The following is a 14856-nucleotide window of genomic DNA, read 5'->3' on the forward strand; positions in this document are numbered from 1 at the left end:
CTGCCGACCCGCATTCGTTTCTCTATGCCGCGGCCTGTCTCTGCCTACCAGTTCGTCCCAGCGTAAGCTCCCTGGTTTGCTCTTCCAGGGCTAACGTTCTTCGCTAGCCTTTTAAGAAGGCCAAACAGTCGATCGTGGTGATATATAGGATCAGATCTAATGGCTTAGCATTTGCATAAAAATAATCGTTATGCTGTTAATCCAAGGGTAATTAGCTCTTGAGATTTTTTCCCTGGACAGAACGTTCGTACAGCAAAACGATATCAATTTTTTTTTTGAAAAAAAAATGAAGGATTTTGTTATCCAAACCGTTGTTTTATACTTCTGCATATCAGGACTAAGTATTAATATCACTGTTATAATTCCGAACAGTTATCTGCTGTTATAGCACACTAGATCGGTTGTAGGTAGAATAAAAAGGAAATAAGATTGGATGCTTATATCATCAGCCTGTCTGCTGAGTTTTCCGCTTACCGCGGACAACACCCTGTTCCCTTACCCCATCCTGGTCCAACTCGTGAGTGTTGCATATCACTGTGTCCTGTACATCGTTTCGTATTCTCTTGTTGTACCTCTTGAAAGCTGGTCTGCCTATTTGACTATATATATATATATATATATATATATGCCTGACGTTCCATCGACTTCCGCTAGATGGCAAAGTCCCGTCTAATATCGCTGGGGAAAGCTAAGTGGAGGTCGGCCCCAACAGGCCATCAGGGCGTAGTGCAGGAAACAGCCGCACTGTGCGGATTCGCTTCAAAAGCTACTTAGCCGGTCTACATAGTGGCATCGAATCGATTATATAAATGACAACCCCGTAGATGTAAAGCGATTACCTGAAAACAAACAGAATTCAAATACGAATTTTTATTCGTGCTCGTTGGATAGAGAGCAAAATAGGAGGCGCGCCAGATCTCGGCTGCATTGCTTGCGCAACGAGTCATTACGCCACTATCGGCCCGCATAGCGTCGTCGTACAGCGTCGGGAGCGCATATGTTTGTATTAACTATTTTTTCTTATAGCTAGGTATGTATGCATAAATATTACGTATGCTTGTGCCAGTTTAAAAGAAAGATCTGTGAAACGTTTTTTCGTAAGCGGGTTGTGATATTTTCACTCGCTGCAAACGAATATGGATGGGCCTTGATCCGCTAAATCAGTAGAAAGATTTCTAGAAATTGTGGACAACCTTTTGATTTAAATTTTAATAAAGACACAATTTTCTTTTAATGGAACAGCTAGATCTACTAGGGCTTACTTCAAACGAGCTCTCGAACTGACGTGTTGAGGTCATCTTACTGACCGTCGGATGGTTCTTGCGTAATTCTGTGTGATGATATTTGAGGTATCCCAGTTGGCAACTGCAACACATACAAATAGATGTTTTTCTATTTATCTCAAACGCGGGACTCTGCTGCCATGTTCAGGTCGGCGAGAGAGTCAGTTTGGTTAAACTCTGTATCGGTGTAATGCAAATGACGAGCATCATGGCAAGGAGCTTAAACTTGCATTCGAAAACTAGTTTCTCACAGGTATTCAGCCAGAAATCTGTAGCGGCGCGAACGGGCAAACTTAGACGAAAAAAACGTGTCTTTAAGGAGCGATTTTTTGCGGAAACAATTGATTGCCTGAGGCGAACCTTAGGGTTAGTTTAATTTCGGACACTATCATTCCAGTTTTGGTAAGCTTTTTTTTTTATTCCATGGCACATTGTGAAAGCACTGCCTGATAAGTTGATCTTCTTAAATGATCCAAGATAACAACAGTAGAACTTGTTCAACATGAGGCCCATAAGTACAGCAAATTTTCCTGAAATCAGCTGGCTCAACGACTTGCTCTTTTTATCACCGTATTCTCTGTGCTAATCTGTGAAAAAGTACACAAACACTACAAAAGTTGCCCTTTTTTTAGTCCCCTATTAACCCAAACAGATAAGACCAATAAAATGCGCCTTCGGTAATAATCGATAAAAAAATATATATATATGTGTGTGTGTGTGTGTGTGTTTATTGCGATGAGAACGATTTAAAATGATTTGGCAATTGAATCTGCGAGTTAATTTATTGGCCTTGGAAAATATCGATAGCTGAAGTCGGAGTTGTTCGTATTTGTTGTTGTTGTTGTTGTTGTTGTTATTATATGTTTATTTTTATTATATATGCTACTTAAAAAGTTAGTTCAGTTTGTTGATCAAGTTTTTTTTACCTCAGATATTCTATATTTTGTTGTGAAGTTATCATGCTGAAGGGTTTCTGACGTTCAGTGGGGATTTTTTTTAAAGCATCTACAATAAAAAATGGCCAATAGATCCTGAGCGGAGCAAAACACATATTCATTCTCTGTACTTGCTCTATGGTTAACTAATGCATTCAATTGCAGGGAACGCATCGAGGTTAACCCTTTGACTCTACTACACTTTCCCAATAAATGATTAGTTCTCAACTTCGTTGGGGCATTTTGGAAGATGATATAAGCAATCTAAATAACCATTGCACGTCACCAACGATACAAATAAATCATACGCAACACGGTTATCTTCGGCAGAACGACACGCTTTGCTATTCGCAATAATGTCTGTATCTCCTAACTTCTACTGAATCCATTAGGCCAGTATAGTGACAGCAATGACAAAGAATCGAGAGCATTTTCCGGTCGATTGAACGACCCACCTCCCGGCTTACAATGGACGAGTCCAACTTAGCGTACCTGACACGAACTGGTTCCATACATATAGATCAGTAAAAAAAAAAAAAATGTATGTACAAACACCCATACTGCACGTGGTGAGACGGTGCTGCCAGAGCACATTTCGGCTAACTCGGTAGATTTGTGAATAAATTAACTCTACTTAGAACATAAAGGAGAAAGATGATTTTAGATATTGTGTTATCGTTAAGCTGGTCGATTCATCATCCCAGACGTCCATATTAACTTGCATGTTCTAACACCTGCTTCGTCCAGATATCTAACACTTTCAAGGATCCACCATAGCTGAAGCTCGATCAGATTATAAAGCTCCATTGCATCCTTCATCTTCAACTCACCTGACGCTTGCGTGTAGGTACTAGAATGAAGACGATAGGTCGTCTTCAACATCCTGTGCTTGACGTATTTGAATCGCTCCCCACCGAGCCATACGCAGGCAGAAGTATTTTGGCGGTGAGCCGTTCGCCACTGGGGGGCGTTTTGGTCTGTGTGGAAATAACAGGTACCAGTCAAATCGCAATAGCTCTTATTTAGCTCAGTTTCCTGCCTGGAAGCGCTTCACCATCGCTGCCACTTTGCGCATTCAGCAATTTAAGAAATAAATCTAACAACTACGTTGTAGGCGTTCAGTCCAGCAATAACTGTGATCTGGCTCAGTATGTCAGATACAGTCACCGAATGCATGTGATACACCGAATACTGTATCTTATTGCTTTGAGATAATTCTTAGTCTCAATTGGTTCATCGTTGACACTCGTAAAGTTTTGTCTATGTAACAATACATCAATATGTCCATATAAACGTATCAGTGATTTATTTCACTGCCAAGATCATTTATTCTATTATTTAGAGAAAGAGCAAACCAAACATTTTCGCCGTACGTTTTCTCCCAACGTGGCCCAACGTATGCTAGTAACAGTGATCAAGAACACTTTTCTAATAAATAATCGTACTGATTTGCAGCAATATAGTGACAAAGAAATAATGGATTTTTTTTTCCTAATGCAGTGATATAGTAAGAAAATTCAACCTAATACAGTGAACGTCCCGAAAATCACTCTGATGTTTTGTAGAATGCGTATTGTTTTTAAAGTACTTTCATGATGGATACTTTAAAGTCGTTCCCCTATGGGCTCCGTGAGAGCTGACTTTTTTTAGTTACTAAATAAATTGCTCATTTAGGTTCGTTTGAACGATGAAGCATTTCTTAGAAAGCTGTTCATATGTTCCCGCCTGTTATGTGCCTGTTATGCAGATAATGAAAGATTCAGAGCGTGGCGCTACTTGGTCGGTTGTTAAGCAACCACGGATGTTTCAAACGTCATCAGCTAAGCAGACGATATTTGGGACGTTCATGGTACTAAAAAATAGGCTTGTTATCGAAGCTTTGAACAACAGAACCGAAGAGAAAGACGTTACTACGAGAGCAGGAAATTTGAAAGGCCAACCAATTCTTATCCAGTGGAAAAAATCAAGCTTTACAAAGCCTGAAACGATCGACGGTGATTCGTAATCAATTTGCAATAATCAATGAGAAATATTACACGAAAATTCTGAGGAATGCGACCAAAAATCAGCCACTATAGGCCCATGTATCTTTTTTTAACCTATAGTTTTATTGTAGGATTCACGTAAAAACTTAGCAAGCGTTAATAAAAACGATGCTACTTAAAGAAAAGATATTTGGATTTTTTCCATCCAAACGTAGTACCTAAAAGAATTCCGCTTAGCCAATGAATTTATTTGGCCCAGTAATTAAAGCATATCAAAGATATAAGCGCTCTTCTATTATTACGATTTGCGAGGTGTTTTGCTAATTGTACACTTTTTTAATTTTTACGTACCATTTTAAATACGCAGTAAGATAATACCTTAGCATTCTCTTTTGTGCCGGGCTAAACTATCCTTAGATGAAATATTTCGATTATAACCGTAACCAAAATATAATATATAAAGTTATAATAATTTTTCACAAACATATTAGAGGCAAGTAAACAAAACAAGGATTTGGTGTAAAAACAATGGATATATTAACTTTATTCACTTCTTTTAGAATGACTGCCAATAATAGATAATAAAGTAATAAAAGACCAAAACGTTTTATTTCCGGATAAGATTGAACAGTTTCTATGAAGTTATGGCGGATGCAAACAAAACATGAACATTTTATCATGTAAATGTAGTCACCTGATACTGTATTTGTTTATGCTTGGGTTTAGTAAGCTTTATTGTTTCATAGTACGAAATGCTACATAACATATTATGTAAAACATGCGTCAAGGCATTTCGTAGTACGAAGAACATGCAATGAACTGCACAGGGAGCAGAGGTTTAATTTAAAAGCCAGCCCCGTATTATTTATTTAAATAATGGGGAAAATGCAGGAACTTGTCAATCTTAGAATATCCTCCCCACGAATCGTTAAGAGATAAAAAAATTACTCAAAGCTTTTTCCTATTATAAAATACTAGTACGCCTACCAGATCAGGTTCGGGAGATAGAAATAGGTGAGGATTAAATCTCCCCATTTTAGTTTAAGCAAATTGTGTTTGCAGTGATTAACTCTTCGGTAGTGTCTGGTGATAATGTTCCATTACGTGATATAATCTACAGCAAAAAAAAGCTGTGTCACAAGACCGATACGCTATGAAGAATCGGCCAACCAGAGATCTGATTAATTCAGGCATTCGACAAATGGTCATGTGCAGTATTGATTTCTTCTATACGCCATTAGTTTTGATAATGAATATTACTGCCACCGTTTCTATTAAATAGATTTTTTTGTTGCGTAAGGCATGATGTTGAAATTTACATCTGTGACAACATTTCAGCAAGAATGATCTACGCGACTGCTTAAAGCCTTTGTAGGTTTGTATAAACCTATGTATATAGAAGCTTATGAACGTATCGTTTAGGCTTACCGAAGTCATGGACAGATTCATCATAAAAAGCGTTATTTTAGATTAGCAACACGTAGGTGGCCACACCATTACAACTATGATTATTACTTAAATCTATTTCTAATGTTCTACACAAGAGTGCACATTGCAGATCTGATTTAATTTTGATTTCAGATCTCGATTTTGAAAGAATCAAACTTCGTTATAGACTAAGGCAGTCAATTAAAACATTTACACGGAATCTATTAATACCGTCACATTATTAAGCATTGTGTGTATAGGTTGGGTATATGTGGATGCATTACAATTGATCAGTGTTCAAGAAAATATCGGTAGGCCCATATAGCCTGTCGATATGTGGTTGTATGTACTAGAGGTGGAACTATATGGGACACTAATGATATGACAAAGTTTACGAAGGTAAAAGGAAAAAGCTTCTGTTTACGAAAAGGGCTGTGATTTTGGCCAAGAAACCATTTCCCGCCAAGATAGGCAAATCAGAAATGATGACTCGCTTATAATAAGTTTACGTGAAATTCTGCTTAGCAGTGCCAAGTCAGACTTTTAATGGCCCAAGTATGGAGCACATTAACGAGTTGCATTTTCTTCGACAAGTGAGGACAAAGAATAACGATGTGCACACGGTTCTCCGAAGCTAATTTGACGGCGTTAAATTCTATACCATTACCATATCCGCCTGCTTATTACTACGATACGTGGTCGTGATCATCTGTCGTGTGGTGTATATGTGGGCGAACGAAGCGTTATCCTAGTAAGGCTGTTAAAATTTCTTTCAAAAACAATCAAATATTATACGTCGTTGACAACAGTAACATCTAGTCCAGGGAATGCAACAAGAATGCATGCTTGAGATGTACTGACCCGTATAGCTCTACCCCGCCCTGGCTTATATAGCCTACTAGGCGGTCATGAAATAAAACTCCAAGTAATATTCTTATAAATCTTTTCATTGAAAATGTAGCTTGTTCATGACAGGATGAAACTGCAATAGAAAGATCGTCTTGTTATTTTGTCCATTTACTGTTCGACACAAATTCAGTAAAATGCCCAAAAGAAAAATTGTCCCATATAATCGCACTTTTTTAAATGCTTAGGCAATCCAGTACTGCGAATTGAATTGAATTTTCGACTAATCAAAATCTCAAAAGTTTAGCAGCAAAGACATTTCAGATCACCGTTGCTTTGCTAGAGGAAAACAGAGCGGCCCGTGCAGCCCCTCTACCACACGTTCCCTCACACACGCACACTGATATAATACTATATACTAACGCGACAACTTTAACGACCAAGTCTCTGGCTGAAAGTAGAGAACCAAAAAATACGTAGGTGTTGTACAGCTTGTGCGAATAGAGGAACATATTTCCAAAAAAAACTATATATATATATATGTATGTACGTATACATGTACGTATATATACGTCTACGTATCTGTATTTCCATTAAAGAGAAACGTAAGGGTGTTATTCACCGTTAGTCTATGCCAGAGAAGTTTCACTTCAATAAACGACTATGAGGGTTAATCGCTCAATTGTTCTAACTGGGTAGATCGTCTATGGATTCCGCCATTACGATATAATAGTAGTAAATGAATCTTTCCGTGTCAAGGCACCGAGACATTAGAGTGTTTAATGCAGTATGCCTATTCGAGCCTACGATATGCCCACACCGTCGATGACGACAGAATGTTTACTCGCAATAATCTATCTTTCGTTTGTTTTTGTTGGCGAATTTCTGTAACAGATCGATACCTTTTCATATATCTACTGAACGTGTGCTTCGTTCCAGGTATGCTTAACTATCTGAAGCGTTATTAAACAACAGGATGCCGGTGTCGCTGCGTCCCAAAACTTGGCATTTCTGTCCATATATTATGTGCAATAAAGTGGCGTAGCAATTTTTGCAAAGCGTCACTATTTATCCAAGCGATCTCTTTCATCTCACTTCTGCCGAATTCAGAAAACTAGCTCTCGTAGAGGCAAAACTGTTTCCACCTAAAAGAAATATCACATGCACTGTGTATCAATGTAAAATTTTTTCTCAGCTAAATAGCTGAAGATGAGAAGAGCAACCTTTAGCTGTGCTCTATTGATCGATGCGCAGACATGTATCTGTATATATCTAGCATGAGACGAAGTGTGTCTACGGCCGGATTTGAACCTACACCATAACTTGCCCCTTAACTTTATCAGCAGGTATGCTACTACCACAGGGATATACACCCGTATATATATATGGGTATCTAAGGTAATATCTAAAAGCCTCGTTACATATATTGTCGACTAGGTTTTAAAGTTTGAGGCTGAAAGCGTCCTATTTTTGTTCGTCCTATTTTGCTCATAGCCTAGCAGGCTAATTGTACCTGTGAAGTCTGGATTGACAAATACTATATAATGTACGTATTCGATATAGTTTTCTACGTTGCACTAATTGTCCGCTTAACGAAAAGCTCCAAAGCGTATTCATACAACTGTGGCATAAATCACAAAAGTGAAACAGTAGAGACATGAGATGTATGAACACACATTGTTGAATTAAACGCCCGCTTAATTGATCTAGACAGCGGTGGAAATGTGCTAGAATAATCTAAAAAAGCCTCATATCTGAAGTGAACGTATTCTGTCGCAAGCCGAAGGTTTAGAAAGGCAAGATCATAGTGAGTTACAACTCTGTTCGGCAAGTCACCATGAGATATAAAAATGAAAGAACATGAAAGTTGTACGAGCTGAAGCACGCTGAGGGATCAACTGTGCATCTGTCGAGAACGAAGTGCGCTACGCAAACGAATGCGAAGAGGAAACGTTTGCTTCCTACCTAATTACTTCACTGCGCCCTCAGAACGTAGGATATAGTGCTTTGGGACGACCAGACATTTTTGTTCAGTAGTAGGAGCTGACAGCAGCTGCCAGGAAAAAACAAGGTAGATCTATTTCAGAAGCGATAAACATGAACAGTGAGTCCTGCACTAAGGCCTACTAATACTGAAACAAACGTTACTTTTTGCATAGTAATAGGTAACAGAGAACCGATACGCATACTGTCGATGGATCGGAATATTACCATGGCGTTTGTACATTTTGGAAACACTAGATTGGCAAATTATTGTTTCGGTTTGCTGCTCTGATCGTCCAATCAAGTGAGCCTATAGATAACGAAAAAATATCTGTATACTTAATGAGACAAGAAGCTGGAAATTCTTAAGACTCACTTATTGGGTGCGTTAAAAATTCCTTTTTGAAGGTCAATCGACGGCCAAAATATCTAAAAGAGACCTTTACTCCGTAAAACCGCTAATTGACCACAGATTTGCCGTCTACATCAGACAAAACGTTCGTTGTTACTATCGAGTGGTCAAGAATAATCTCAAGGTGACAAAATCGAGAGGTCATTAAAGAACGTTCGATTCGCTATTCGTTAGGTTCGAACAACTTCCTTTCAACGCCGCTGAACCTCTCTTCTACGTTGTACTATTTCAGTATCTCGTTAAATAAGTTCGAGGTGTCGAGTCCGATGAGAACTCAACAAATCCGCAGGTCGTTTTTCTCAATCTATGCTTCATCGGCGCAACAGGAACAGAATTATTGATGTTACCCTCAAAGCAGCCGGCGAAATCGTATCATTATAATGTAAAGTCAAATTGAAACTACAAGAAAAACGATCCTCATCGTGAAAGGTAATTTGCCTGACTACGAGTTCTGCTGTCTTGCCAAGACAGTATACGATAACCATGAGTTGATCACCCGTACAGCCTGTTTTGATTGCTGAAACTTAGTTCACTTGTCTAACTCAAAGGAAGCTAGCTATCTGTCTGAAAGCCCACTTAACAATAAAATTTCTCTGCGAATATATTGTTCAACGTTAAGTTTTATCGTTCGCCCATATTGCAATCGTTCCAATCGGCACCTTAAGTAACAAGTCTGTAAACGCCCGCCTTTGCCGAAATATTTCGATGTTATGCGTTTGGCGTTTCGAGAAGATGCCGCCATAGACGCAACACCTGTCCCGTGAGGCCAATGATCACAGCAGCGTCGACGATAGTGACGACATCAGGGCAATAAGCTGCGCGGAAGCTTCAACAGCGAAATTAATAACAGATAGGCGATCACTGTTTCTATTTGAGCTCCCAGGCCCAGAGGCATAAATCCTGCTTGGGCAGACAGAGCGAGGGGATTTAATTACAAAAGGACGAACTGCGAATGGATTCGTACAAGGTCTGTTGCCAGCCGTTTCCAAGTGCACCTACCTATAACAATGGCTAACATCACTGCTATCGTTGCTCGGTCTCATGAGATATATAACAACTTTTTACATGGTATTGTACCCCTTACGAAAAAACTGGTGTTACAATCAAGTAGTCAGCCGTCTGCAAAACGAGAACGCGGGACACACCGTGATAGAGTATATGATATACATAATATATATAATATGTTTATCGTATGGCAACGGAATTGTCAGGACATGACCTAACACTGAACATATAGAAAAGGAATATAGCATTAAATACAATATTGAATGGACTATAATCGATAAAAAAATACTATGGTTTAAGCGCAGCTACGATATTACGTAGGATATATACAGGAGTAATTAAAAACGTAAGACGATTTTTTGTTATTAGTTAATTAAATGTGACTCGTTTATGAATTCTATGCTTTCTTTTTTTTTTTGTTTTTTTTTTTAATTTCTGCACGACGGTTTTAAAATTGGCTTCGGTTTAAACTGTACGTGGCTTGTGGTACGCTCATTCGAATCATTTTACGGCATTTCAACGACGTAGAAGAGCAGTTAAAGTTTCCAGCGTAAATAACACTTCATTTCATCGTCTGCTATATTTATCCGACTCAAGCCTCTCTTCCACTTGCACCAAAATCATCATTAAGAGTCTATGCATACATGCGTATATTACGCAGTTAAGCAGTTTTGCCACTCGGTCCGATGTATTTGTGTGTGTTTGTATCCATCCGGTTACTTGAAAGATGACGAAGCGAGAACGCGAGCTGCACGTATTGCGAAGCCGTGTTCGACCGTATGTATCACTCATGTATGTACGTTATCATTTCAGCTCTCTGAATAGGGCAGCAGTAGCAGAAATAGATGCGGGAGCAGCTGATTTCGAAACTTCGAAAAGAGACTTCTCTCGACCGGTGCTGATATGAAGGGATGGGACGAAATGCAACGCCACGGGCCTATGCATGTATATATATTAGTTCGCTTTTATTTGCCTCTGACATTCATGTTTTCCGGCCCCCTCTTTCGTTGTGTTCATACGAACTATGCATGCGTCTCATCATTTAACAAATTACACAGACGACGAGCCTGTGACACGTTTCGTATGTGTCATTCAACGTTCGAATAGTGTAGCCAGCTACTGAACCGCCGATCACCTATGACTTACACTATGGGGGACGATCGAGATGACAGCGCCAGTGGCTCTTACTCGTGTCGCGATCATACCAGCTTGCACGAAGCAAGAACATTACTGTTGCTGCTATTGCCGTTACCGTTCGATCGGCTCTCGTATTTCAGGAAGTTTTGCTGCTCTACGCAGCCCTGCATCGTCTTAGGGCAATACCGACCCCCATTGGAAGTTCGGGAACTGTGGGAGGACATAGGAGCTCCGTCGATAGGCCATGTGCGGAGGTGTAGTTGACGAACGAAGGCTTTGGATTACTAACAGAACGTAGCGATACGAGACCGGAGCTGTTTGCCCCGCCGGTTCGTTTCGATCCAGCTAGCCTCTTTTGTCTAGTGTAGATACAGTTGCGACATGGAGTTGACGCCGCTACCACAGCGCCATTGAAATAGGGGAAGACTGGCCTCAAAGGTGGGTAGCTGTATTTCTATTGAACAAGCGAATGCTGTTCCTGTTGTCGGAAAAGCGAACTGACAATGACGACAGTTTCTGTGGCGATGATGGGGGCGGTAGATTGACTAGCGAAGCTCGCCGAAGCCAGGCACCATTGACCGCCAGTAAAACGGCTGGTGGCAGCCTTGCTGAACTGATGGCGAAATAGAACAAAGAGTGAGAACAGCCCCTTTGGGATCATAGTCTCGTCCGTATGTAAGGGCAGACAGGCAAGCGGGCGCTTCGATAGATCGGTCTTCTGCTGCCGGTTCTGCCGTTAACGCACACCTACTATGGTCATTTATATGTTCTTCCAGTTCTATTCGGATATCTTTCTATCGACATCGTCAATAAAATGAGTAACAGAAGGAAAAGATCGCGAAAGAGAAATACCAAGAGACGAGACTATGAGGATCTGCAGTTCCTTAGAGAAAAATGAAGAGAACGAAGAGTTCGCTGCCTAGTAGGGGGGCTAGCGGTATTTTGTACGTTTGCACGTTCAGGGCGGTAACTGACCCCTAGACGTGAGATTACGAGAGTTAGCCAATAGCTTTTTCGGAGGTTCGTGGCAAGCATAGCAAAGACAGGCTTATCTTAAAAGAGAACTGTTGAGAACGGCGTGTAGCCTTTCGTATAGCTTACAGAAACGCTATGTACGATTGGGTTTGCTTTGACCCCTTGTATTAGGAAAGCTAGAGTAGGCGTATGTTTTCCTCACTTAATTAGTAGACTCATTGTCCACCTACAACACATTTTTTTAATGAGTTTGGGCAGAATTTGTACTTTTGTCGAGATAAAATTGTAAACTACCATAAATTTTCGCCGAAATTCTAGCCATCTTGAAGGCGCTTTATCTGAAGTCCAAAAAAAAGGCGTTCCATTCTATCCAATGCTGCCAAAAATCAGCTTTCAAACAGCACCAACGCCGACCCGACGTGTCTCATATTATCTAAAGTATGTGTCTTCAATGCCATCGAGCCATAAAACGGTCAATACTCCTTTGACAATTCAGTATAAAAGTAACATAAAACAACATATGCGCCAGAAGCTAATCAAAAAGAAGAAAATATTAAAAACTACAAGAATTGGGTAGTCCTAAGCTGGCCTGAAGATATGGCATCTTTTTTTAGCGTAGGTATCGAGAAGATTTTCACTGAAAGAACCCTCGAATTCTATTCGATATTTCTGAACAGCTTGATATGTTTGGCTTGATGAATGAATTATCCTTCAATTTGTAGATTTTGGCGTTACTTTCGAAAGATTTCAACACGAAGATCAAAATAAAAACTTAATGAACGGGTCGCACGATGCATTATCTAACGGCTGAGCTTATTTGTGAGTGCCTGGTAGCAATAATAAGTTGAACTTTTACCTCAAAAGTCGGAAGTTACATTTTGTTACGCATGGAACAGCACGACTGGAAAAGTTCGCCTTACGTGCTTGCGCAAAATATAATTAACGGGACATCTCAACTTAAGCTAATATAAGCAGCTGGCAAGAAATGTGCCTGGAGGCTTTTAAGAAAAAATACATTGTTCTCTGGGCTAACGAAACAGCGTTGTTGCTCAACCAGTGCCCCAGCGAGTTGTGCGGTTTGCCCTAAGGAACTGAAATTAGCACTGATAACTTCAATATGTACATCTGCGTAGAAAGAAAGAAAGAAAGAAAGAAAACAGAGATCACACAGCGGATCCACCGTATACCGCCTATCCCGTTTAGACAAAAAAAAAAAGAAGAAAACCTGTGTACGATCGGTGACAGGTTATAAAGATGAACATTAGCTAAATATTTGCTTAATTGCAGGCAAAGACGGCAACAAATTAAAAGGTGGAACAACATATGGCTGGCTACTTTGTATTAGTTGAGGCTATCTAGAAGTGACTCAAAACTTACTTAAACGTTCTGTAAACAATATACGAGACTGCAATTTAAGTCAAAACCCACTTCCTAGAACTTCCCTGTTGTTTAAAATATTAAACATCGTATGATCGGTAGATCGCAGACATAACAGGCTCGGAAAATCAAACTTTTGTTGATAACCAACTCTAACTAGGGTTTTTTTTTGAAACACGGAATGTTCAAGCACAGATACGCGAGGGCGAATATACGCTTTCGTTCAGACAGATAGCAGAAAAAGAGGTAGCTCGGACGCAGTTTCGTGCGAGTTAGGTTGAATGTACAGGTTATAACTTAAATATGAAGGGAATGCTTTAAATTTTCTATTTCCTTTGAGTATACGTTAGGATTTCGACACAAGGTATTCTTTTGTAATAAGCGAAGCCATGATATATTTATCGTAGTCGTTTTAAAGGCGTAACACAATTAGACTACAAGCCAAAGCAGCTATTTATATAGCTTGCATGTTACGAAAAAAATATGCTTTGACGGGTACGAGAGACCAGACCCCAGGCACTTCGTAAAATGCAAAGCCTGATAGCAAGCTCACGTGAATTATTCACACTACTCAACAGGTGCATTTTCGGCTTTGCGGACAGAGGAAAAAAAAGGCTCGTAGGCCACCAGAATGGCAGAAAACGCTGAAGAGGACAATTTTTATTGATTGTGGAAAATAAACGCCGGTTGTTATTACACCATTCTGATAACGTATTTTTCAACTGTTATTCATTTGCCACGATTCGTATTTCCGGACGAAGCCACCCTTAACGAAAACTGTTCAACTACCCTTGTAGATGGCAGTAGACAAGGATGTCCTTTGAAAACTCCTACTCGTCATCTTTAGTTAATAGGTAAGCATAAGAAAGCAAAGTACGGCTTTCTTCGAGGTTTGCTGTCCATTCCTGTATCAAGTACACAGCCGTTCTCGAATAAAATCGTTATTTGATTTCAGATTGTGTGTGTCTGATAATATTTCTGAGATTCTTTCCTGGCTAAGCCAAGTGACGTCTGAAATCTGCTCGGATGCACACATACCCGCCAAGCACACGCGCACGGGAAATGGTCTACCTACGTAAACGTATCGACTGGGTAAATGGGTCAGTATCAACGGTGGTAAAGCATTTGACACCGATGTTTCATTTACATACTCCACTAACCATCTGGTGTCGCATAAGCACAGCTTAGATTATTGCCAAATGCAGCAGGAGCGTACGCAACACTGATGGCAGCACATATAGAGAAACCATATAAATATTATGTTTGGTAGGTAGCAAATTGGGAGCTCGTGACGAGCGTTCGACGCACGCGTATGCATACACTCCAAATATTTCGAATACGAATCACTTGAATAAGGGCGAAGAGAGCTTGAGCCGACCCCAAAATGCTTACAAAAGATGAGGAACGAAGCCAGGATGATAGGCCTCATCAACAAATGAGTACCATACATAATTTACGCGCAAAATACACGACAGGAGCAAAAGGGAGAG

The 14856-nt window shown here is 39.9% G+C and overlaps 1 protein-coding gene across 9 annotated transcripts in view; it reads right to left on the reverse strand.

Annotated features, from left to right (window-relative positions):
- The window catches only part of LOC111245463 (uncharacterized), a 96486-nt gene that overhangs the window by 19689 nt on the left and 61941 nt on the right, over positions 1 to 14856 (reverse strand). For 5 of the 9 annotated variants that reach the window (XR_015320454.1, XR_015320453.1, XR_015320452.1 and 2 more), the window contains 3 exons: positions 3049 to 3195; positions 1263 to 1365; positions 500 to 839 (listed from right to left, as the gene is read on the reverse strand). The exons of 2 other annotated variants lie outside the window; for them this stretch is intronic. Coding sequence is in view for 3 of the 7 variants with exons in the window: in XM_086979337.1 (XP_086835463.1) it covers positions 3094 to 3195 (102 nt within the window). In the remaining 4 variants the exon portion in view is untranslated. The remainder of the gene's footprint in view (positions 1 to 499; positions 840 to 1262; positions 1366 to 3048; positions 3196 to 14856) is intronic. 2 more of the 9 variants (XM_086979338.1, XM_086979342.1) reach the window with 1 other exon arrangement.

This window comes from Varroa destructor, unplaced genomic scaffold, assembly GCF_002443255.2.
Source record: "Varroa destructor unplaced genomic scaffold, Vdes_3.0 BEIS01000002.1, whole genome shotgun sequence".
NCBI classification, from domain to species: Eukaryota; Metazoa; Arthropoda; class Arachnida; order Mesostigmata; family Varroidae; genus Varroa; species Varroa destructor.